Source organism: Silurus meridionalis, chromosome 15 (genome assembly GCF_014805685.1).
Source record: "Silurus meridionalis isolate SWU-2019-XX chromosome 15, ASM1480568v1, whole genome shotgun sequence".
NCBI classification, from domain to species: domain Eukaryota; kingdom Metazoa; phylum Chordata; class Actinopteri; order Siluriformes; family Siluridae; genus Silurus; species Silurus meridionalis.
This window is the reverse complement of record NC_060898.1, coordinates 17,604,860-17,627,687: the sequence shown is the minus strand read 5'-3', so window position 1 is coordinate 17,627,687 and position 22,828 is coordinate 17,604,860. Positions and strand designations below refer to the sequence as shown.

The 22,828-nt window shown below is 35.6% G+C and overlaps 2 protein-coding genes across 4 annotated transcripts; both read left to right on the top strand.

The window, feature by feature from the left end:
• Nucleotides 1-4,462: 4,462 nt before the first annotated feature.
• LOC124398255 lies at nt 4,463-8,650 on the top strand. The gene is made up of 8 exons (XM_046868344.1): nt 4,463-4,682; nt 5,007-5,047; nt 6,296-6,436; nt 6,852-6,908; nt 7,436-7,528; nt 7,836-7,997; nt 8,104-8,196; nt 8,454-8,650. Exons 1-8 carry the CDS (start codon nt 4,517-4,519, stop codon nt 8,631-8,633), a joined length of 933 nt encoding a protein of 310 aa, XP_046724300.1. The 5' UTR covers nt 4,463-4,516; the 3' UTR covers nt 8,634-8,650.
• Nucleotides 8,651-10,015: 1,365 nt separating this feature from the next.
• On the top strand, nt 10,016-21,502 carry LOC124398140 (golgin subfamily A member 4-like). Of its 3 annotated transcripts, XM_046868186.1 has the most exons (13): nt 10,016-10,249; nt 11,405-11,511; nt 11,861-12,001; nt 12,259-12,339; nt 12,646-12,738; nt 12,884-13,045; nt 13,165-13,257; nt 19,163-19,303; nt 19,839-19,931; nt 20,258-20,350; nt 20,549-20,710; nt 20,825-20,917; nt 21,154-21,502. In XM_046868186.1, the coding sequence occupies exons 1-13, from the start codon at nt 10,087-10,089 to the stop codon at nt 21,322-21,324; spliced, it is 1,593 nt and encodes a 530-aa protein (XP_046724142.1). In that variant the 5' UTR covers nt 10,016-10,086; the 3' UTR covers nt 21,325-21,502. The 3 variants fall into 3 exon arrangements, with proteins under 3 accessions (XP_046724142.1, XP_046724144.1, XP_046724145.1); XM_046868188.1 differs by lacking the exon at nt 20,258-20,350; XM_046868189.1 differs by lacking the exon at nt 11,405-11,511 and having other exon boundaries at nt 10,158-10,249.
• Nucleotides 21,503-22,828: the final 1,326 nt, after the last annotated feature.

Here is a 22,828-nt window from a genome sequence, read left to right as displayed (position 1 = left end):
GACAAGAAAAGATGAACCCACAGTTATATGTTTTCCGTACATTTTTGCACGTCATACAGTCAAAAAAAAAGGGCAGGTAGTAGATAACTTTTGAGTGTGGAACTGAAGAAATGTGCACATGCACCCAGGGCCCAAGGAATCATAAGAGAATGTTTTTATATCATTTGTCATAAAAAAAAAAAACCCAAAAAAGACTCTGTTAATTTAGTGTGAAAATAAGGGCATTCCCTTTTCCTAAGTCAGCTTCACAGTGTGTGTTCATCTGCCCTGTGATGATGTGGTTAGAGATAAAAATGCACAAAAGCATCACGTGTTGATGGTTCTGGTTTGATAGCCATCATGCAATAGGTAACCTGCTGAGCTGGTGGGAAATCGCAACAACAGGGAAAATTCATTTATTCATAAAATAATAAATATCGCTTTAAGACATGATTTGCAAAGTCATGCAGTGAAACAGCAGTATTTGTCACTGAAACAGCATTACTCCTTTATTATCTCCAATTGGCTCCAAAAGACTGAAAACCTATAGAATTGGGAAAAAACTTACATTGTATTTTGATTAAAACACATGCAAAACGTGGAGGCTTTTTGGGGGGGAAATTGTCCAATAAGTGTAACAAAAATATTACTTTTATGATTTTATATAGTGTATTCTATTTTAAAACGTAAATGAAATTAAATACAATTGTGTTAAATAATAATTGTACACAAAACATCATTATTGAGTATCAAGCTATTTAAAGCTATAAAGCTATTAAGGATTTATCTGGATGTCATCTGGGCTAAAGTAGACAAACTGACAATTTATTCCATGTCAGCATTTGTATCTGTTTACCTCTGTGTTTAGGGAATGTTGTCTACCTCAGCAAGTGCTGTCTACCTCAGGGAGTGTTCAGATAGTGCTGCCATAAACAACTATAATGTTTATGTCTGATTTCCTCTAAATAACCTGTAGATCGTTGCTACAGTGCATCCAAATGCCATCCAGATTGCAGCTGCAGATATAATCTTGGCATTTTTAATGATAAAGTTCCTCTGGAAACACTGAACATTGGGAAATGTGACAGTTTACTTCCCCCAGGATGACACACATCAGCTTTTCCACAGACAGTTCCACAGTGTTTTCTCCAAACTCTCCTGACTTACAATGAGCTGCAAAGAGCTCTGCCTCTCAGTGTGATGTTTCATTTAATTCGACGCAGACAAGCCTTTGCAAAGTGCAGTTTACAGCTTCCCCTCTGGCTGTTATAGGACACACATTCCTTTATGCCCATATAGTGTGCGTCTGTCAGGAGGAACTGCAGAGTAGCACCGAAGTCCTTATTAAACCAGACCCATATCCATAACGTTTATTTTCCAGATGTGTCTGAGAACATGGTTTCCATATTAACTGCTTTAAAATATTACTCCAGATATTATTTGCTAATTAAACTATAAAACTGATCCAAGTGGAAGACGGTCAGACAGAGTGCAAAAAAAAAAAAAAAAACAGGAATGCGCAAACAAGACAGCACTTGAGCAAACCAGTCAGATCAGAAGTAACTGGGTTGGACAGATGCAAGTTCAAGTTAAAACATGTCTGATCCAGACACCAGATAAAAGAATATATGTATATAGCAGAGGCACCCAAATTTTTTCCTATTGAAGGACCAAATATCAAACATGTGGGCTGAAAATAAATGTTGCATTACACCAAATATTATATTAAAAGTGATTCCATATTAAATAAATAAATAAATAAATAAATAAATAAATAAATAAATAAATAAATAGAAATATTGTATACTTCACTGCAACCTTGTTAAAGCAATTATATTTTTAATGTTCTAGTTTAGTGAAACTACGTTGAAACTACGTTGATAAACAGTCCTTAATTTTTCTCTTCCCATACAGTATATGGCATGATGGGTCAAATCATAGGTCACCACAGGCCGATTTTAGCCCACAGGCCCTAGTATGAGCATCTCTGGTGTATAGCAAAAAGAGCTTCAGCTCACTTTTTTATATTTAAGCTACATGAGTGCAGAGGTGAACAGTAACAAACTACATTCACTCGCATATACATATTTTAAATCATATCCGATACTGAGTAAAAAAGAAAAAAAGAAAAAAAAAATTATGCAAGGGGGAAAATCGCTTCACAAATTGGCTCAGAAGTTCTGACTTGTCACACATCAGGTATATACAAAACGCAAGAATGGTGCAGAGAAAATCAGGATTTCAAACAGAAAAGGAGAAAAACTTGAAAAAGAGAAAAATGCAAGACTGGGAAGTCAGCTAATCACTCAGTAAAAAAAAAATCTCCATGTCCTTTTTCAAGTACACTATAATCCCCCACCCCATACCCGCTGTTAAAAAAAAAGTAACTCTGTAAATTTTAAATGAGTTACTTTTTACTTTTATTTGAGTAGATTTTTAAATTGGTAACCCTCCTTGTGCTTAAGTAAATAAGGAAGAAAAAATGAAGAATGCTGTGCTAATCCTAAAGATAAGCATGGACAATCCAACTAAAGAGTCAGGCCAAGAAACTCAGCTAGAGCAAGAAATTCTTCAATTTATTTATGTGCCCTAAAATATATCTCTTTCTACCTATCCATCTATATATCACACTCATAAAAATCTCATAAATTGGTTATATTTCATACATTGGTTATATATAATAATATATTTGTCTCTAAACTTGAACTTATGACCCTCCCCTTCCATTTCTTTTTTAAATCCCATATTGGTCGTAGTACACTGTTGTATTACATGCATATTATTTTTTTTCTCGAAAAGTTTGAGTTTAAAATTTGGAAATTCCCTGCCCCTCCCCTTCCAGTTTTTCTTCATCCCATAGTGGCCCTAATATGCTGTTGTCATTATTAGTGATTGTAGTCCAGTCTATGTGAATAAGACCAATAGGTGATTGCAGGGCCGAGGTGGGAATCCCAGCTTTAGCAATTACAGATGAGCAAATCTGAATACATTTGGGTTAAATAACCCGATCCTTTATATGATTTGGGATCAGAGGTGGGAAGTAACGAAATACAAATGTTTTGTTACTGTACTTAAGTAGATTTAAGTAAATTTTTCACACAATTCTTACACAAATATCTGTACACAAATATTTCCTATCATTGCGTGGCTTTTTCAATCTACCACTGGTTTATCATTTTCCTGGCTATCAGGCACCACAGACGTAGGCTAGTTTATGAAGCTAACAATGAGCAAGGCAGAAGGCAACAATAAGTTTTGGGCTAAGGTGGATCAGACAGAGAAAGTCAGCGATGTAAACGTGACTGAAAACAGATATATTCCTGATCACCTGTTCATCATCGTTTCTCTCCTTGTGTTCTATATGGTGGTTGTTCAGCCTGGATACATTCATTAGTTAACAAAATTAGAAATTAATTTTGTATTTATAGATTAATATGATGTGAGGTCCAGTTACCGGTTTGACACTAAAACATGTAGTAGTCATAATGGCTACTTTTTACTCAAGTACATGTCAGATCCCAAACTTCTTTACTTTAACTTTAGAAAAAAGTATAGTCAGTACTTAACTTTTACCCGAGTGTAAGTGATGTAAGTTTTAATATTGAATTTATATTTTCCCATGAAAGTCTTGCATCTACCTATTAACACTAGGGTGTCCTACAGACCAGTGAAAAATATATTATTTGATTAAAGTTCAGTCTACAGTCATTACAGGTTCAGTGTTCAGAGTTTATATGCTTTTTACAGATTTTCTGGGTGGCTTCCGTCACACATGGCATTTCGCAAGGATCCATTTTAGACTTACAGTATGTTTTTCTTACTGCAAGCATAATGTCTCTTTCTCTCTCTCTCTCTCTTTCATTTTCTCTACACATCAACAACACACAGTCAAATGAAACCAAATGACGGTGAGCTCCATTTATAGCTGTAATAAATAAATAAATATTTATTGAATATTACAGAATGTCTTGTATTTCTACTGTTATTTTTAATCATGTCTGCTTTAATTTTTGAGTGTAAAATTAATGAACAATCTTGAATGAGCAGGCCATGAATCAATATAGAGCACACGCTTTACCCAGAGATTAGTGTGTACAACAGTCTACTTGTAAACATTTTAAGTTAAAATGTACTTTACTCTTGTTTCATTTCTATAGTTCCAAAAGTATATTAACCATAAAAAGAGGCAATATTCAGTTGGAAAATTGTGTAATGAAAAACCATAAATATATTTTCTATTTTAGTGTTCGCTAAGAAAAAGCTAATAAAAATAAAAAGCTGTTGATGTAATATTTTGAATATTACATGGGTAGACTGCGTTTGCCTGATGCCCATGTCCTCGATTTTAGCTGCCAATCTGACGTGAAAATGGTGGCATAAAAATTTGGTATCTAGTGACGTCATAAGCCACTATGATGTAACAGAAATATAATGTAGTCCAAGCTCTAATGTAGAGTGTAGCAGCAGATCTATCATTAGTTTGTGTAATTTCGCGCCGGTGAGGTGTTTATTGAGAGATCTCTGATCTACAAAGAAGATGCGGAATTTCTTTCATTTAGTTCAAAATTGTGTGTTGGAACTTTCGCTGCGCCCCCTGCTGTACGCAGGTGGAACTGGAGCCGCAACCGTAATCATTTACTATTTAATGCGTAAAACCGTGAAGGAAGCAGATGCAGACCAAGAGGAAGAATCTGCCAGCAAAGGTTAACTGTTTCTCTTTTTTCCTGGTTTATTTACAATCAAGTCGTGAATCCGCCACAGAGGATTACACCATGCATCTCATCTTTCTATCCTCTCTCTCACTACACTACCGTATTATCTCTGCTCCCATTCAAAGCTGCAGTACATCCACTATGGCCCAAACTTTACTCCCTACAGTGTAACACTTCCTACACTAACACTAGAACAGAGAGACTGGGATTTCACGCTCATATTTAATAGTGTTAAATTAAATCTGATTTAAATAGTGAAACGTATTAAAATGTATCCAGATTCTGATAATTAGGTGGTATTTTTTTTGCATTTAGACTCTGGCTCACTCTTCGAAGTTCCTCAGGACGAGGCCATGGTAATACTGAGGTTAAACTCAACATCCTTTAACATCTATTTTCCTTTAAAATACATTGAATTGTATACCTTTATTACAGTACATTTACAGTATCTTACTAATAGTGAATATATATATTTTATATATATATATATATACACCTTACTAGTACTGGGTTGGACCCCCTTTTCCCCTTTTGCCATGGACATGGTCAGCAACAATACTCAGGTAGGCTGTGCCGTTGACATGATGCTCAATTGGTACTAATGGGCCCAAAGTGTGCCAAGAAAAGATCCCCCACACCATTACACCACCACCACCAGCCTGAACCGTTGATACAAGGCAGGATAGATCCATGCTTTCATGTTGTTGACGCCAAATTCTGAATGTCGCAGCAGAAATCGAGACTCATCAGACCAGGCAACGTTTTTCCAATCTTCTATTGTCCAATTTTGGTGAGCCTGTGCGAATTGTAGCCTCAGTTTCCTGTCCTTAGCTGTCAGGAGTGGCACCCGGTGTGGTCTTCTGCTGGTGACGGTTTATAATAGCGAGCAGCTTATTGAGTATTAAGCAATAAAAACAAGGATACAATCGCCTGCTTAAATTTTGAGCAATAGTGGTGAAGATTGAAAAATCAATGACAAACGAGAGAGAAAACAATACAGCATCTGTATCCAGTGGCAGAAACGAAAATGTGGCGGAGGCACCAAAAATACTTCCTATTGAAATACATTACATAGAAAGTCGTCCTCAGTGACATGAAAAAAGTCTATGATCATGAATCAATCGATAAATATCATTAAAATAATCACAAAATGCCATGAGACTGGGCTTTAATACCAGTGCTAACAAAATAATTATTGTTTTGCTGTCTTTTAGCCTGTATAATTTGCTCAAGGTTATTCACAAACATGAGCCTTTTAGTTTGCATTTATTAATTAAATATAACTAGTTACTGCCAACTATATACCCCGTAAAGTTATTAGTAGCTAAATAAAAGCTAACAGGCCTTTTTTCTGGATTAAACTCTGATTTAAACTCATAATTCTGATTAAAACTAGGCTTCAGTGTCGTACGTTTTTGGATTTATGGCCCAATAGAGAGATCAGAGAGAGCTGGACATATGAATGAGCATATTAATTATTTTGTTCTTTTTTTTTTACTCAAAACACTTCAGTTTATTCTGATAAGTCATGAGTGTTTTTTCAAAGCATCTCAATGTGTATGGAAGAAAATAAAGCTAACTTGGAAAGATTATTGGTCTTTCAGATATCTAAGGATATAGATGTGTTGAAATATCAGGAGTCTCAGCTGGAGATTGAGAACTTAAAGAATCATGTGGAGACACTTAGAGAGACCATTGAGGACATGAAGACCCACATGTATGAGATAGAAAACAAGCATAACGAGGTAATAAATACAAGTAAGCACATATAAATATAAGCATTGCTTTAAGCATATGTGGATTTAAGACATTTTACTAGTGATTAAAAATTCCCATCATTCGGAAAAAACATTTGGATCCAACTAATGCACTTGTTCATAAATTTGTTCGTAAGAATGTGCATTTAAGGCTACACACAAATCCATAAATGAATACAAATGAGAGCAGTCATCCAGTTAAGAATAGTGATAAAGAAGCAGGACACAATCAGGTGGTGTATAATTTGGTTGTGATCATGATTGTGCTAAATGAGTTTGATTTAATCAAAAATCTATTCGTGTTTTTTTTTTTTTTCCTTCTTTTGAATAAAAGTGAACTACAGTATTTCAGAAGTGAACATTCATGTTCAAACGTCCTTTTCCTTCCACGCCTGTGTTTCAGGAGCATGAGAGAGTACAGAAGGTTCACAAAGCTCTCCAGCACAAGCATGAAGAGACGGTGATAAAGCTACAACACTATAAAGAGTTACTCTGTAAGCCTTTCTTCTCATTAAGCATGATTGCTTGAAAAAGTTATGTGTCATTTATAGTTTAAAGAATTAAGTGGCCCTTTTGGATAACCTCTGGATATTGAAAACAATAATATATTTTGAAACCAAAACCGGCATATTTAGAAGCAATGCCACCAGCTTTAATATTTTCTTTTCATACATAAGAAAACATTGAGGCAAGAGTCTGGTATAACAGCTGCTCAATAATAAACATCTCTTTCATTATATACAAAAAAACATGCAGTGCCTCCTCAGTGTTCTTATTTTTCTATTGGCTCACATCATGGAGACTTTAGAATACACATATCTGATTTCACCTAACTTTCTGCAAATGGCTACAGTAACGGCTACCAAAAACACATCTTTTACATTCTACCATCTCTCCGCTTCATTGTGCTGCTTTTCCACCTGCAAATTTTATTTAATTTAAACATTAAGCTCTTGAGATAAACCTCTTTTCATGGCTGTGTTTTAGGAGTGTGAGAGAGAGCGAGTGGCTTACCAAAACCTGTCTATGGAGTTCAATAATACAAAGTTGTCTCTGGCTGACATCAAGGCTTTAATTGAGGTAACCTTTGTGCTAATGTTAAATAAGTGTGTGTGTGTGTGTGTGTGTGTGTGTGTGTGTGTGTGTGTGTGTGTGTGTGTACAAAGGAGTCTCTGGCTGACATCAAGGCTTTAATTGAGGTAAACTTTGTGCTAATGTTAAATAAGTGTGTGTGTGTGTGTGTGTGTGTGTGTGTGTGTGTGTGTGTGTGTGTGTGTGTGTGCTTTTAACTCATTCCGATGAGTGATTAGTCATTTTAGCATTTAAAAATGTCTGAATGTGTGTAGAAGTAAATAAAGTCACCAGGTGTTAATTGTTGAAATTTTAGAGCTCTTTGGATCAAAAGTGTGAGGAACATCAGAAGGCTACAGAGTCCTTTATTAACCTGCAGTTTGAGAAGTCCAACCTGATGGAGGAGGTGGAGACACTGAAAGGAAAAATTCAGGACATGGGGAGCCTGATCTGTGAGACACAGAAGAAGCAAAACGAGGTAAAAAACATGATCATTAACTGCACTAAGAAAAAAATATGCCTCATTTATCAATTCTTATTAAATGTATATTTTATTCATTATTTATTCTCCTTTTCCTCTGTAGGAGAATGAACTATTGTCTCAGGATTACAGAACCTTCGAACTGGAGCAAGAAGAAATCAAGAGGAGTTTAAATCGACACATAAAGTTTCTAATGGTAAGCTTTTCTTCCCACTAAACTGTGATGGCTGTAGTAAAATCACTGACAAAAAATTCACAAATAATGCTACAAACACTTTTATTACAATTGGCTCTCTCATAGTATAATTTGCCATCTCCTATAGTGCTGCAATCAACAATAATGACATAATAATCAGTTAACTCAAGATTGTGGATTTAATGACATTATATCATCTGACACGGAGTAAAAAATTGCAGATTTAAACTTTTGAACTGTTTTTTTGCCTCTCTTAGGATTTTAAGACTTTACTGTGGACTCACTGTTATTTCACACATAAAATGGAACGGAAAATGCATCAAACTGGGGATTTGCTGCAGAAAATGTTTTTTCCCAGAGATTACACGACTGTTTTTGCATGTGTGTGCATTCATGTGTCTTTGTGTGTGTGTGTGTTTGCATATTATTCAGTTTAACATATAAAACAATGTACCCAAGGTAAATCGTCTCAGATCATTTCAAACGTTATATTATATTAGCAACCAACAAATTGAAAATTGAAAATATGTTATAAGAGGAAAAATACTCCACACTAACACATGGGTAAATCACCTTTTGCTTTTAAAAGTGCAGTCTTTTGTAATTCCAACCATATACAGTGAAGTACACAGTGACGAATAACAATGTAACCCATGGTTTCTGTAATATATTAATAGTGCAAAATGTATTACGGTATATTCATTATACGCATGCGCTGTGAGTTGTTATGTGGGCTGAAAGTTAAAAACAGTAAAGAGAAAAGTCAGGCTGCAGAAGGAAGCAAGAAGGTGCAAAGGATGTAGTAATGTTGAACGTAAGGATGTAGTAATGTGGACTCGAATGCACTCTCAGTCACTGTCTCCCAGTCAGAGGCACACCAGCAGAGTTTTTCCTAAAACGACAACCATGTATTTAATTTCTCAGGCCAGATGTGTCGGTCTTCATTACAAAAAAAAAATTAAACTACTGGTTAATCAATTTTTACTTTTTCAGAGACAGTAATGATTCCACATTTTTGGCATTTTTGACTCCGGTTTGGGACAATCGATAAACTACATTACATTATACTGAACTTTACTCATGTAATTTTGTAAATGGGGTTGATGCCTCTTGTTTTCTCTCTTATTTAATCTTTTAGATATGTGAGCTATTTATGTGAATACACTAAATGGAAAATTGACATGTTATTGAAATATGAGTTTTGATTTTTTTGGGTAAAGTTTTTTTTTCGAGTTCTGAGGGAGCGAGTGGATGCAGCTGAGCTCAGGCTGCTGGTTTGGAAAGGTTCTTTTCTAAAAGATGGGACTGTTGGTTGAGCTGTTTCCACCCCCAATAGCCCATGAAAGGACAGACCCAGTGCCCAGTGCTGCAGATCAACTACACTGACTGTCACTGTAATGATACATCCGAGTGGTTCAGGCCCCTAAAGGAACGGGACAGAAAAAGAGATGAATGTTTACAATGTGCTTGATATTCAGCATTAGGGCTTTTGGAACAAATTCAAATGTAGTTTATTCAGAAAAAATATTATCATTATTCAGTTCACACCAAAATGCAGCTGGTTAGCAGAAGCATGTATGATGTCTGATGTATCTAGACATCTATTTAGTTTTGCGTTGAATATATGATTCTAATCTGAATATCTATAATACAGCTAACATTATATTAATTATTTGTTTATTTGCATTCAAACGAAATCGTTTAAATTAAAAACTATAGACCAACCAAAAAAAATGTATTCTTCAGATGTCATATGTCCCTATGATGTAATAGGATTATGACGTAGTCCAGGCTCTTAGACAGAATATAACAGGGCGTGGATCTGTCATTAGTTCGTGTAATTTCGCGCCGATGAGGTGTTTATCGAGAGATTTCTGATTTACAGAGAAGATGCGGAATTTATTTCATTTAGTTCAAGCTTCAGTGTTGAAGCTTCCGCTGCGCCCCCTGCTGTACACATGTGGAGCTGGCGCCGCAACCGCCATCATTTACTATTTTGTTTGTATAGATGGGAAAACAGATGCAGACCCAGATGAAACATCTGGCACCGAAGGTAGCCTATTTCTTTTCCCCGGTTTTCCAGTCTTGGTGTAAACTATTCTTAGCTGAGGTTAGTTATTATTATGTCAGTTGATTGTCCCTAGCCCTTTCTAACATTAGGGCAGAGTGGTCGTTGTTAATCACGCTGCTTATAACGTGTTACAGATTCCTAAATTGAAGTTAAGGCAATAGGATTTATATGTGCAATGCACACATGGTTTGGGGCTTGGCGAAGGCAAGAGAATGGGCATGCGCATGACGTGATGGTTGTGGTACCGTGTGGAGGTGTGGAATAAAAAGTGTGCGCCGTTCAGTGAACTTCTGAGTCTCGTTTTCATTATTTTATTAACTTAACGTGTACAGGCGAACTAATTGATGCTGTTAAACCCCCTAATGACGCAGTGAAAGAATGAAGCAGTACCATCTTTGTTGCTAAACAAACTTTCATTGAATATTAATATTACCTTAAATATGAATAAAAACATAATGATACATATAAATGTTTTCACTTGTGTTTGGGGCTGATTGCAAATGATCATAACTGATTAATAACTATACCCATGAAGAGACAACAGCAGTCTCTGGTTTAATTTATTTGGATGTAAATGTTTAGCTCTTTAATACTCCAGCAGAAGACATATGTTTATTTTTATATATAGTAAATATAGTATATAGTAAATATAGTAAAAACAAAAAAAGGAAAGAAAATCACAATTGTGTATGTGGTAATTGTACTAGTGTTTCATGTGGTTCGTACAGTTTTACTGTTGAACATGGGTTCAGGTATTATACCTGCTCATGTGTATTATTGTTATTTGGTTATTTGTTCTAACGTTTTAATATGTAACACGCATTTATGTGCATGTAATGCATTCTGTCCTTGTTGTACACAAGAAAATGAGCACACGCACAACATGACGAGAGACCCCAGTTGTGGTGCCATGTGGAATAAAACGCGTGCACCGTTCATTTCATCTCGGAGTCTCGTTTTCATTATTTTATTATCCTAAACGTGTTCAGATGAACCCTGCACGGAAGCTTGGTGGCACTTGCACTGTGATTTCACATTTGCTTATATTTAATAGTGTTAAATCTGAGGGAAATAGTAAAACTTATTACAATTTTATCCATATTCTGATAATAATGTGGTATTTCTATTTGCATTTAGACTCACCCTCACCCTCACCCTCACCTTTACCCTCACCCTCACCCTCACCATCTGAGGTTCCTCAGGACCAGGCCATGGTACCTCCTGCTCCTTGTTCTACTGCTGAGGTTGAACTCAACACCCTTGTTCCTTTGAATCTATCTTTATACAGTACAATTACAGTAACTTACTTTTTTCACGTTTTGTGTTTAGCTTTTTTGACATTTTAGTATCTGTGCTATCTGAAAAAACAACAACAATTGTTTTGTTGTCTTCTAGCCTGTATAGATTGTTGTATAGTTGGCTCCATAGCCCCATAGAGAGATCAAAAAAAGCTGAACATATGAATGAGCATAATGATTTTGTCACTTTTCCTTGAAAATTTTCAGTTTATTCTGATATGGGCAGTTTTTTTTAAGCAGCTGGGTGTGTATAAAAGAAAATAAAGCTAACTAGAATTGCTTATCAACCTTTCAGATATCTAAGGATAAACCTGCCTTGAAATATGAAGAGGCTCAGCTGGAGATTGAAAACCTGATTAATCATGTGGAGACACTTAAAGACACCGTTCAGGACATGAAGACCCAGATGTATGAGATTCAAAACGAGCATAACCAGGTAATAAATACAACTATGCATATATAAATATAAGCACTGCTTGAAGCATATGAGAATGTACACGATATTTTGCTAGTCATAAAAAATTCCCATCATTTAAGAAAAACATTTGTATCCAACTAATGCACCTGACTGTGTGTAAAATTTTTATTGTGTTTTTTTTGTGTAACCTCGAGGTATCGAAAAGAAGTGAACCATTGCAGATGAGAACATAAAGCACTCAAGTTTTTTCAAACACTTCTCCCCCACTGTTTCAGGACCAAGAGAGAATTCGGAAGGCTCAAAACATTCTCCAGCTCAAGCTTGAAGAGACAACGAAGAAGCTAGAACAACTCTCGGTAAGCTTTTCTTCTCAAGTCATGATTGCTGGAGAAAATTCGGTGTCATTTATAGGTCAGAGAATTAAGTGGATAACCTCTGGATAATGAAACATTGATATTTTTTGAAGCAAAAACCTGCATGTTAAAAGCAATGTCAATTTGCCACGTTTTTACATTTTAAACTTTCTGCAGTAATTCGAGTAACTTTCACATCCTGCCATTGCTCTCCTTCAGTGTGCTGTTTTTTCTAACTGCAAATTTTATTTGATGTGAACATTAAGCACTTGTGCTTGTATCTCATTTCCCCCCATGGCTGTGTTTTAGGAGTGTGAGAGAGAGCTAGTGGCTTACCAAAACCTGACTACGGAGTTCAATAATTCAAAGGTGTCTCTGACTGACATCAAGTCTTTAATAAAGGTAAACTTTGTGCAAATGAATGTGTCCCCCCATGATTCCTCAAATTTCTTAGTCCTCATTCTGATGAGTGATTAGTCAGCATTTTAAAAATGTCTGAATGTGTGTAGAAGTAAATGAAGCCAACAGGCATTAATTGTTGTTTTAGATCTCTTTGGATCAAATGTGGGAGGAACATCACAAGGCTACGGAGTCCTTTATTAACCTGCAGTTTGAGAAGTCCAGCCTGATGAAGGACATGAAGATAATGAAAGGCACAGTTCAGGACATGGGGAGCCTGATCTATAAGACACAGAAGAAGCAAGACGAGGTAAAAAAACATGATAATTTACTGCACTAAGCATTTTCTTTACAAATAATTGCTCTCATTTATCAATTCTAATGAAATGTATATTTAAGTAATATTTTTCTTCTATTGCTGTGTTGTAGGAGTATAAGCAAATGGTTCAGGATTACAGCACCCTCCACTTGGAGCAAGAAGAAATAAAGAAGAGTATAAATGAAGGCAACATGTTACTAAAGGTAAGCTTTTCTTATCACTACACTATAATGACTGTAGTAAAATCACTGACCAAAAACCCACAAATTCTGCCATAAACACTTTTATTTTCATTGGCTTCTATCAAGTCAAGTCTTCCATCTCCCATAGTGCTGCAATCAAAAATCATGACATGATAATCAAACAACCCAAGATTGTGGATTTAATGACATTATATCATCTGAGCCGAAATGTAAAAATTGCAGATATAAACTTTGTAACCACTTTTGCTTTTTTTAGTCTTATAAAAAAATGCTGAAGGCTCACTGGAAAGTGTCATATAAAATCAAGAATATTGTGGACCATACCCAGGCATTTCTGCAGCAATTCATTTCTCATCAACAAACCAAGACTGTTATTGTGTGTGTGTTTGCGCTTTTGTGTGTGTGTCTGTCTCTGTCTTTATTAATTTAGATATAAAACAATGTACCCAAGATAAATTGTCTGATAATTTCAAACTTTATAGCATATAGGTGGTATATTAACCAAACAAATAAAACATTTAAATATGTTATAAGAGGAAAAAATACAATAATGTTGCACAGTCCAACACATGGGTAAATTTTCTTTTGCTTTTAATATTGCAATATTTGGGGTTTTTGGGACTTTTTTTATTTTAGTCTACGTCAAATAGGCTTTATTGTCATTCCATCCATATAAAGTAAAGTACACAGTGAAGCAAAACAACCTACCTCTATGATTTACCCATGGTCCATGGTTCCATTTATATTAATTAGAGCCCCAGTCCCAGTTAAAGAGTCCTGCCCATAACACTGTTTTGTCTTATAATGTTTCTGATTTTATTTCAATTAAATTGTAATGACCATCAAACTAATTTAAATATTAGTAAAAGATAACACAAGTGAACACAACATGCAGTTTTTAAATAAAGGTTTTTATTATTGAGGGAAAACAAAATCCAAAACTACATGGCCCTGTGTAAAAAAGTGTTTGCCCCCTGTTAAAACTGTGGTTTATCACACCTGAGTTTAATTTCTCTAGCCACACCCAGGCCTGATTACTGCCACACGTGTTCACAATCAAGAAATTCAGAAACAAATGAGAAAGAAAGTAATTGAGATCTATCAGTCGGAAAAGGTTATAAAGCCATATCTAAAGCTTTGGGACTCCAGCAAACCACAGTGAGAACTATTATTCACAAATGGCAAAAACATGGAACAGTGGCAAACCTTCCCAGGAGTGGTCGGCCGACCAAAATTACCCCAAGACCACAGCGACAACTCATCCAAGAAGTCAACAAAAGACATCAACAACACCCCACAACAACATCCAAAAAACTGCAGGCCTCACTTGCCTCAGTTAAGGTCAGTGTTCATGAATCCACCATAAGAAAGTGACAGGGCAAAAATGGTCTGCATGGCAGAGTTCCAAGATGAAAACCGCTGCTGAGCGAAAAGAACATAAATGCTCTTTTCAGTTTTGCCAGAAAACATCTTGATGATCCCAAAGACTTTTGGGAAAATTTGAACTTTTTGGAAGGTGTGTATCCCATTACGTCTGGCGTAAAAGTAACACCGCATTTCAGAAAGAGAACATCATACTAACAGTAAAATATGGTGGTGGTAGTGTGATGGTCTGCGGCTGTTTTGCTGCTTCAGGACCTGGAAGATTGGCTGTGATAAATAGAACCATGAATTCTGCTGTTTACCAAAAAATCCTAAAGGAGAATGCCCAGCCATCTGTTCATGACCTCAAGCTGAAGCGAACTTGGGTTCTGCAGCAGGACAATAATCCAAAACACACCAGCAAGTCCACTTCTGAATAGCTGAAGAAAAACAAAATGAAGACTTTGGCGTTGCCTAGTAAATGTCCTGATCTGCTCAAAAACCTTCCAATGTGGCTGAATTACAACAATTCTGCATAGTCGAGTGGACCAAAATTCCTCCACAGTGCTGTAACAGACTCATTGCAAGTTCTCGCAATGTTTGATTACAGTTGTTGCTGCTAAGAGTGGCCCCACCAGTTATTAGGTTTAGAGGGCAAACACTTTTTCACACAGAGCCGTGTAGTTTTGGATTTTGTTTTCCCTCAATAATAAAAACCTTTATTTAAAAACTGCATGTTGTGTTCACTTGTGTTATCTTTTACTAGTATTTAAATTAGTTTGATGATCTGAAACATTAAAGTGTGACAAACATGCAAAAAAATAAGAAATCGGGAAGGGGACAAACACTTTTTCACACCACTGTACATATATTCCTGCAAAACAATTCATATAGATAACACATGTTGAGTACATGTTAAAAGTTAAGAAAAGTTGTTTAATGACACTTTGCCTTAGGAGGAAAAGATCAATCAGCTTCTATTTACTATTCTATTTCTTCAGCTTCTATTTTATTTGTGAATGATTATTATTTACAATAATAACATAAATGGCTAGAAATTGTACATTGTATAAATGTGACGTTGTATAAATGTGTCATTTGCATTCAAGCTGAATCGGTTAAACTAAAGTCTATAGACCAACTATGACATATATAAAAAAAAAACATTTAGAATCTTATGACGTCTATGATGTAACAGAAATATGACGTAGCCCAGGCTTTTATATAGAGTGTAGCAGCAGATCTATCATTAGTTTGTGTAATTTCGCGCCGGTGAGGTGTTTATTGAGAGATCTCTGATCTACAAAGAAGATGCGGAATTTCTTTCATTTAGTTCAAAATTGTGTGTCGGAACTTCCGCTGCGCCCCCTGCTGTACGCAGGTGGAACTGGAGCCGCAACCGTAATCATTTACTATTTAATGCGTAAAACCGCGAAGGAAGCAGATGCAGACCAAGAGGAAGAATCTGCCAGCGAAGGTTAACTGTTTCTCTTATCTCCTGGTTTATCAGTCCTTGTGTAAACTTTTTTTTTGCTTAGTTTAATTATTGTTCCATCAGTAGATTCTTCATAGTCATTTCTAACACTAGTGACTCACTATAACAGTGTGTTGCTCACATAGACATGCACTGTGATTTTGCGCTCACATTTAATAGTGTTAATTTAAATCCGAATGAAATAGTAAAACTGATTAAAAGGTAATACTTTTTTTTTTTAATTTAGATTCTGGCTCACTCTCCGAGGTTCCTCAGGATCAGGCCATGGTAATGCTGAGGTTAAACTCAACATCCTTATTTTCCTTTAAATATACCTTTATGCAGTACATTTACTGCATCTTACTAATAGTGAATATATATATAGTCAGACTAAAATTTATATTCAGAATTTAAAACAAATGCTTAATACTGTACGATGTTACCTGAAAGATGAACATTGTTTTGTTGTTCATTAGTCTCCCTCGATTTGAGACATTAAACAAAATCCACCAGGTCCTGAACATGTTTTGAATTTCCAGCATCCACATATCTGACCATGACATCTTTTAACACTAAGGACAGTTATAAAACTCAAGTCTCTCAAATGACCACATTATTTAAAGAGAAATCTCAAAATTACACAGTCAGTGTTAGAAAGAGGCCAAATATGCAGAAAATATCAAAAAGCAAATAACGTGAAAGACCTGGGTGAATTTTCAGAGGTTTTAAGTTTCAGATTAAACAAGACACTTGTGAGCAATAATTACAAAACACAGAAATGCTCATGATTTATGTAATATCATACAGTATTAAGCATCGAGGGTATCTACATTTTTGAACTGGACTATTAGTTATTAGTTTGTGTTGTGGAATTTATGTAAAAACATCTATTATGTAATGCAGTTTGTTCTGGGCAGTACTAATTAAAAAACTACAATTTGCATGATTGGTCAAAACTATTGTTTTGTATACTCTGCAAGGAGTATGTAAAATATATTCAGTGCAACCTCGATACTCGCGGGGCCGCTCTATGACCCCTCGCGAGTAACAAAAAATTGCGAGGTCTTTCCTTTTGATGGTTCATTTTTCAAGTTGAATTGTACATGAACTGAACTGTAAACTCAACTAAAATTGTGAATTACTTGTCATAAATGTTAGATAGATAGATAGATAGATAGATAGATAGATAGATAGATAGATAGATAGATAGATAGATAGATAGATAGATAGATCCTTATCTTCTCTTTTTTCAACTGCTGACTCTCAGCAGTTTCACTGAGGGGCATAAATCTAACTTTTCAAATAATGCAGCCGTATGTATCTTGGACTGCAGCTCTTTTTTTCAGGTGTGACTTCCTCAGTGTGTCATTTCTCTGTATCATGAGTGCGCATTTTTTGTGTGCTGGTCCTTCTTGCAGTTTCGACCCTGGCTTAAAATTGTTTGACCAAGGTGTAGCTATCAGGACCAGTCACACTTTCTTCACATCTTGCAAAGACTTTGGATATTTGGCAACCATCCTTTTGGCGACCTCCGTTAAATTCTTTCTATTTGGACAAACACAAACTTCCCTCATTGCTGCAACAACAATCCTCACCGCTTCCCTATGCAACCCGAGGACTTGGTCTTTTCTGTCTCTCAAGTGCCTGCAATAATTCCTCGGAAAACTTTTTCAATTGGACTTCAAAGATGTCCGCCCAGTTCACACTAGGAGTGGAGGTATTGGGAGATGAGCATGAAAAACTCTCGGACAGAAAAGATCCTGGAGATGAACAAACTGGTTGCTTTGGGGTTTCAGAAATTTGTGCTGTAAAAAAAAAAGTTATATGCATGTATTTAGTTTGACCAGGTATAGTTCAATCAAAATGAAAACCGTCATCACCGTTTATTGTCCTATTGTTATTCCAAACCAGACATTAATTTAAAATGAAAAGCTAGTAAGAATTACAGACAAACTTTTTACAGTTGAACAGTTACTTAAATGATCACAATAATTTTTTTGCCTCACTGTTATAATAAACAGAAAATAAAGTAAATAAATAGAACAAATAACAAAAAATAATACCAAAATTAATTGTTACTTTTAATAACAAAAGTAATAAATATGTCTGACCATTAAAGGCATAGTTCACCCCAAAATAAAAATTCGGTCATTATTTACTTACACTCAGATTGTTCCTAACCTGTATATATTTCTTTGTATAAATGCTAAACACAAAATTAAAGATAGTTTGAAGAATGTCAGTAACCAAACAGACCTCATCCTTACTTTACTGAAAAAAAATACTATAGAAGTCAATAGGGGATGAGATCTGCTTGGTTACTGACATTCTTCCAAATATCTTCCATTGTGTTTAGCAGAACAAAGAAATGCATACAGGTTTGGAACAACCTTCATGACTGATGCTGAATAGTTCAGATTCCTTCATGACAATTTCTTCCAATGTGCTCATCTGGTAACTCAATTTATTGTTAAGTTCAATTTATTCAAAGTGTCTGTGTTTCCTTGACACGTGAGATGTAAATGATGACTTTACAGTGAACATATGGTTGCATCCTGTCACCGGACATGTCACAACAAACACGCCCTTCGGGGAAATGTTCCTTTAAGTGAGCTGTTAATGATTTGATATCAAGACACTAGTGCTGGCACATAGATATATTACATGTAAACATTGTAAGGGCATTTGTAGTAGCAACATATGAATCTATGTTATGTTTACGGTTTTATCCTGTAGCATTTATACAGTATTTTACTGTTAAATTTACAGATTTTTTTTTTATATTGTACAAGGTTATTAGTCACTAAATAAAAGCTAACAGGCCTTTTTTCTAGTTAAAATTTAAACTTATAATTCTAATTAAAACTAGGCTTCACTGTCAAAGGTTTTTGGTTTTATGGCCCCATAGAGAGATCAGAGAGAACTATACATATGAATGAGCACATTAATGATTGTCATTTTTTTTCCTCAAAACACTTTAGTTATTCTGATAATTCATTAGTATTTTTTAAAGCATCTGGACATGTGGAAGAAAATAAAACTAACTAGGATAGATTATTGACTTTTCAGATATCTAAGGATGAAACTGTGCTAAAATATCAGGAGGCTCAGCTGGAGATTGAGAACCTGAAGAATCATGTGGAGACACTTAGAGACACTGTTCAGGACATGAAGACCCACATTTATGAGATTAAAAACAAACAGAATCAGGTAATAAATACAACTGAGCACATATAAATATAAGCATTGCTTTAAGCATATGTGCAAGACATTTTATTAGTAATAAAAAATTCTGTGTGTAAATTTATTCATAAGAATAGAATATAAAACTAACAGAAACCTGGACTGATCTATTCTTATAAATTGTAAGCTGTCCATTTTGGGTTCACACACAAATTAAAAGAATATTTTGTAAAAACCCTGTTGTTTTCTATGAAATGCACTAAATATGGAATATAGTATCTGATAAGAAATAATGAAAGAAACTCAAAATAAATCCATACTGTAAATGAATACAAATGAGAGCAATTATCCAGTTAGGAATAGTGATAAAGGAGGAGGACACAATCGGGTGGTGTATAATTTGGTTCTGATCATGTTTGTACTAAATAGCTTTGATTTATTCAAAATTCTAATTGTGTAGTCTTTTTCATTTTTCTCTTTTTGAATGGAAGTGAACCATTTCAGATGTGAACATAAAGCACTCAAGCTCAAACCTCCTTTTTCCCCCACGCCTGTGTTTCAGGAGCAAGAGAGAGAACAGAAGGCTCACAAAGCCCTCCAGCTTGAACATAAAGAGACGATGAAAAAGCTACAACACTGTAAAGAGTTACTCTCTGTAAGCCTTTTTTCTCATTAAGCCATTATTGCTGTTTTTTTTGTTTCTCCACATATACATTTGTATGCCCATAAAGAATAACAGCAAGAAAACATTGAGAGAAGAGTCTGGTATAACAGCTGCTCAATAATAAACAGCTCTTCTATTAATTTCATGATCAAAAACCATGAAATCTCTCCTTAGTGTTCTTACTTTTAATCGGCCCACGTCATGGAGGCTTTTGAATACACATCTGACTTCAACTAAAATTTCTGCACATGGCTAAAGTAACTGCTAATGTAAACCTTAAGCACTTGAGCTTAATTTCCTCAATGGCTGTGTTTAAGGAGTGTGAGAGAGAGCGAGTGGCTTACCAAAACCTGACTGTGAAGTATAATAATGCAAGGGTGTCTCTGACTGACATCAAGGCTGTAATTAAGGTAAACCTTGTGCTAATGTAAAAAAAAAAAAAAAAAAGAGTGTGTGTGTGTGTGTGTGTGTGTCCTTGATTGCTCACATTTTGGCTAATTTTAGTCCTTAGTCCTCATTCTGATGAGTGATTACTCAGCATTTAAAAAATGTCTGAATGTGTGTAGAAGTAAATGAAGCCAACAGGCATTAATTGTTCACATTTTTAGAGTTCTTCTGATCAAGTGTGGGAGAAACATCAAAAGGCTATGGAGTCCTTTATTAACCTGCAGTTTGAGAACTCCAACCTGATGAAGGATGTCGGGATACTGAAAAGCAGAATTCAGGACATGACGAGCCTGATCTATGAAACACAGAAGGAGCAAGAAGAGGTAATGAACATGATCTGCACTAAGCATTTCCTTTAGAAATAATGAGCCTTAGTTATTAATTCTTATTAAATGTTTATTTTAATAATCAGTTCTTCTGCTTTTCCTGTGTTGTAGGAGTATACACGAGTGATTCAGGATTACAACACCCTCCACTTGGAGCAAGAACAAATGAAGAGGAGTTTAAATCAAAGCAAACTGGAACTAAAGGTTAGCTTTTCTTCTCACTAAACCGTGATGACCATAGTAAAATCAGTGACCAAAAAAACCCACAAATTCTGCCACAAACACTTTTATTTTAATTGGCTCACAAGTTTTTGCAATCTCGAACATAGTGACATGTTAATCAAACAACCCATTATTGTGGATTTTATTACCTTTACATCTTCTGAGCCGAAATGAAAAATTGCACATATAAACTTTTGCACTTCTTTTGCCTCTCTTAGAATTCTAATGCCACACAGAATTTTCACTGTATGCAGTCCTATGATATGCTGAACTTTCTGGTACAAAATAAGGAGTTACTGCAGATAATCATTTCTTCTAAAAGTGACCTGATTGTTTATGTGTTGCTGTTTTTATGTTTGTGTCTTTGTGGGCTTTTATTGTGTAAATGACATAAAACAATGTATGCCAGATAAATTGTTAGATCATTTTCAAACTTTATAGCATATAGGTTAGCATATAACATGGTTTCCCCATGGTCCATGGTTGAAGAGACCTGCCCATAGCACTGTATTATTTATTTATTTTTTTCCAATGTTTCTGATTGTATTTGAATAAAATTTTAATATTTTGTCACATTTTTGTCACATAAAATGTCACGTTTACATGAAATCTACAGTTTTAACAGGACTAGAGACTTCCTATACCTACTGTATACGTGTGAGACTCATCATGCTTCTATCTATCTATCTATCTATCTATCTATCTATCTATCTATCTATCTATCTATCTATCTATCTATCTATCTATCTATCTATCATCTATTTTACATTAACATTTGCGGCATTTAGCAGACGCCCTTGTCCAGAGCGAAGTACAAAAGTGCTTTAAGTCTCTAGCAATGAATAAATCTACACGGGTACGCTAGACTACAAACTTTAGATGAATCAGACTACAACTCTTGATTTTTACAAAGCAAACTTGGAAAGTGCTAATTTAAGTGTTTCAGGAAGAAGTAGGTCTTTAACTGTTGCTTAAAGATAGCCAGGGACTCCGCTGTTCGGACATCTAGGGGAAGTTCATGCCACCACCTCGGTGCCAGTACAGAGAAAAGCCTTGAAGTGTACTTACCTCTCATTCTGAGAGAAGGTGGTACCAGTCGAGCAGTACTGGAGGATCTCAGAGAGCATGGTGCAATGCGAGAAGTGATGAGGTCTCTGAGGTTAGAGGGTGCTGGTCCATTTTTGGCCTTGTAGGCAAGCATCCAGTGTTTTAAATCTGATACGTGCAGCTACTGGAAGCCAGTGAAGGGAGCACAGCAGTGTTAGAGACCTTGGGAAGATTGAACACACGTCATGCAGCTACATTTTGGACCATATGCAGTGGATGAATAGCATTTAGAGGAAGACCTGCTAGCAGAGAGTTGCAGTAGTCTAATTTCAAAATGATAAGAGACTGAACAAGCACCTGGGCAGCCTGTGTGAACAGAAATGATTGAATCCTTTGGATGTTATAGAGAAGAAATCGACAGGAATGAGCCACATTAGCAACATGTGAGGAGAAGGACAGTTGATTGTCCATAGTTACCCCAAGGTTGCGAGCAGTGGCTGAAGGGGAGAGCAGAGAGTCATAAAGTGTTATCCTGAGATCTTGAGATAGAGATGAATTACCTGGGATGTCAAGCAGTTCTGTTTTGCTGGGGTTGAGTTTTAATTCATGAGCACTAATCCATGAAGATATGTCTGTCAAGCATGCCAGGATCCGAGCAGAAGCTGTGATATCTGAGGGAGGGAAAGAAAAGATGAGTTAAGTGTATCATTATACCATTCCTTGGTATGTTTTATTCTTACTTTTGCACATCAGGCGATCACACACATTATTTCTTCTGAGCATCTGTATTTTTTTTTTTTTTTGCTTTTTTTCTTCTGCATTCTTCTTAAAGATTGCCCTAATTCT

Coding starts and splice junctions, on each gene's coding strand:
- LOC124398255 (XM_046868344.1), top strand. CDS start 4,517: ATGCGGAATTTCTTTCATTTAGTTCAAAATTGTGTGTTGGAACTTTCG. Junction 4,683..5,006: donor GGAAGAATCTGCCAGCAAAG/GTTAACTGTTTC, acceptor TTTTGCATTTAG/ACTCTGGCTCACTCTTCGAA. Junction 7,998..8,103: donor CACAGAAGAAGCAAAACGAG/GTAAAAAACATG, acceptor TTTCCTCTGTAG/GAGAATGAACTATTGTCTCA.
- LOC124398140 (XM_046868186.1), top strand. CDS start 10,087: ATGCGGAATTTATTTCATTTAGTTCAAGCTTCAGTGTTGAAGCTTCCG. Junction 12,340..12,645: donor AGAAGCTAGAACAACTCTCG/GTAAGCTTTTCT, acceptor GCTGTGTTTTAG/GAGTGTGAGAGAGAGCTAGT. Junction 13,046..13,164: donor CACAGAAGAAGCAAGACGAG/GTAAAAAAACAT, acceptor GCTGTGTTGTAG/GAGTATAAGCAAATGGTTCA.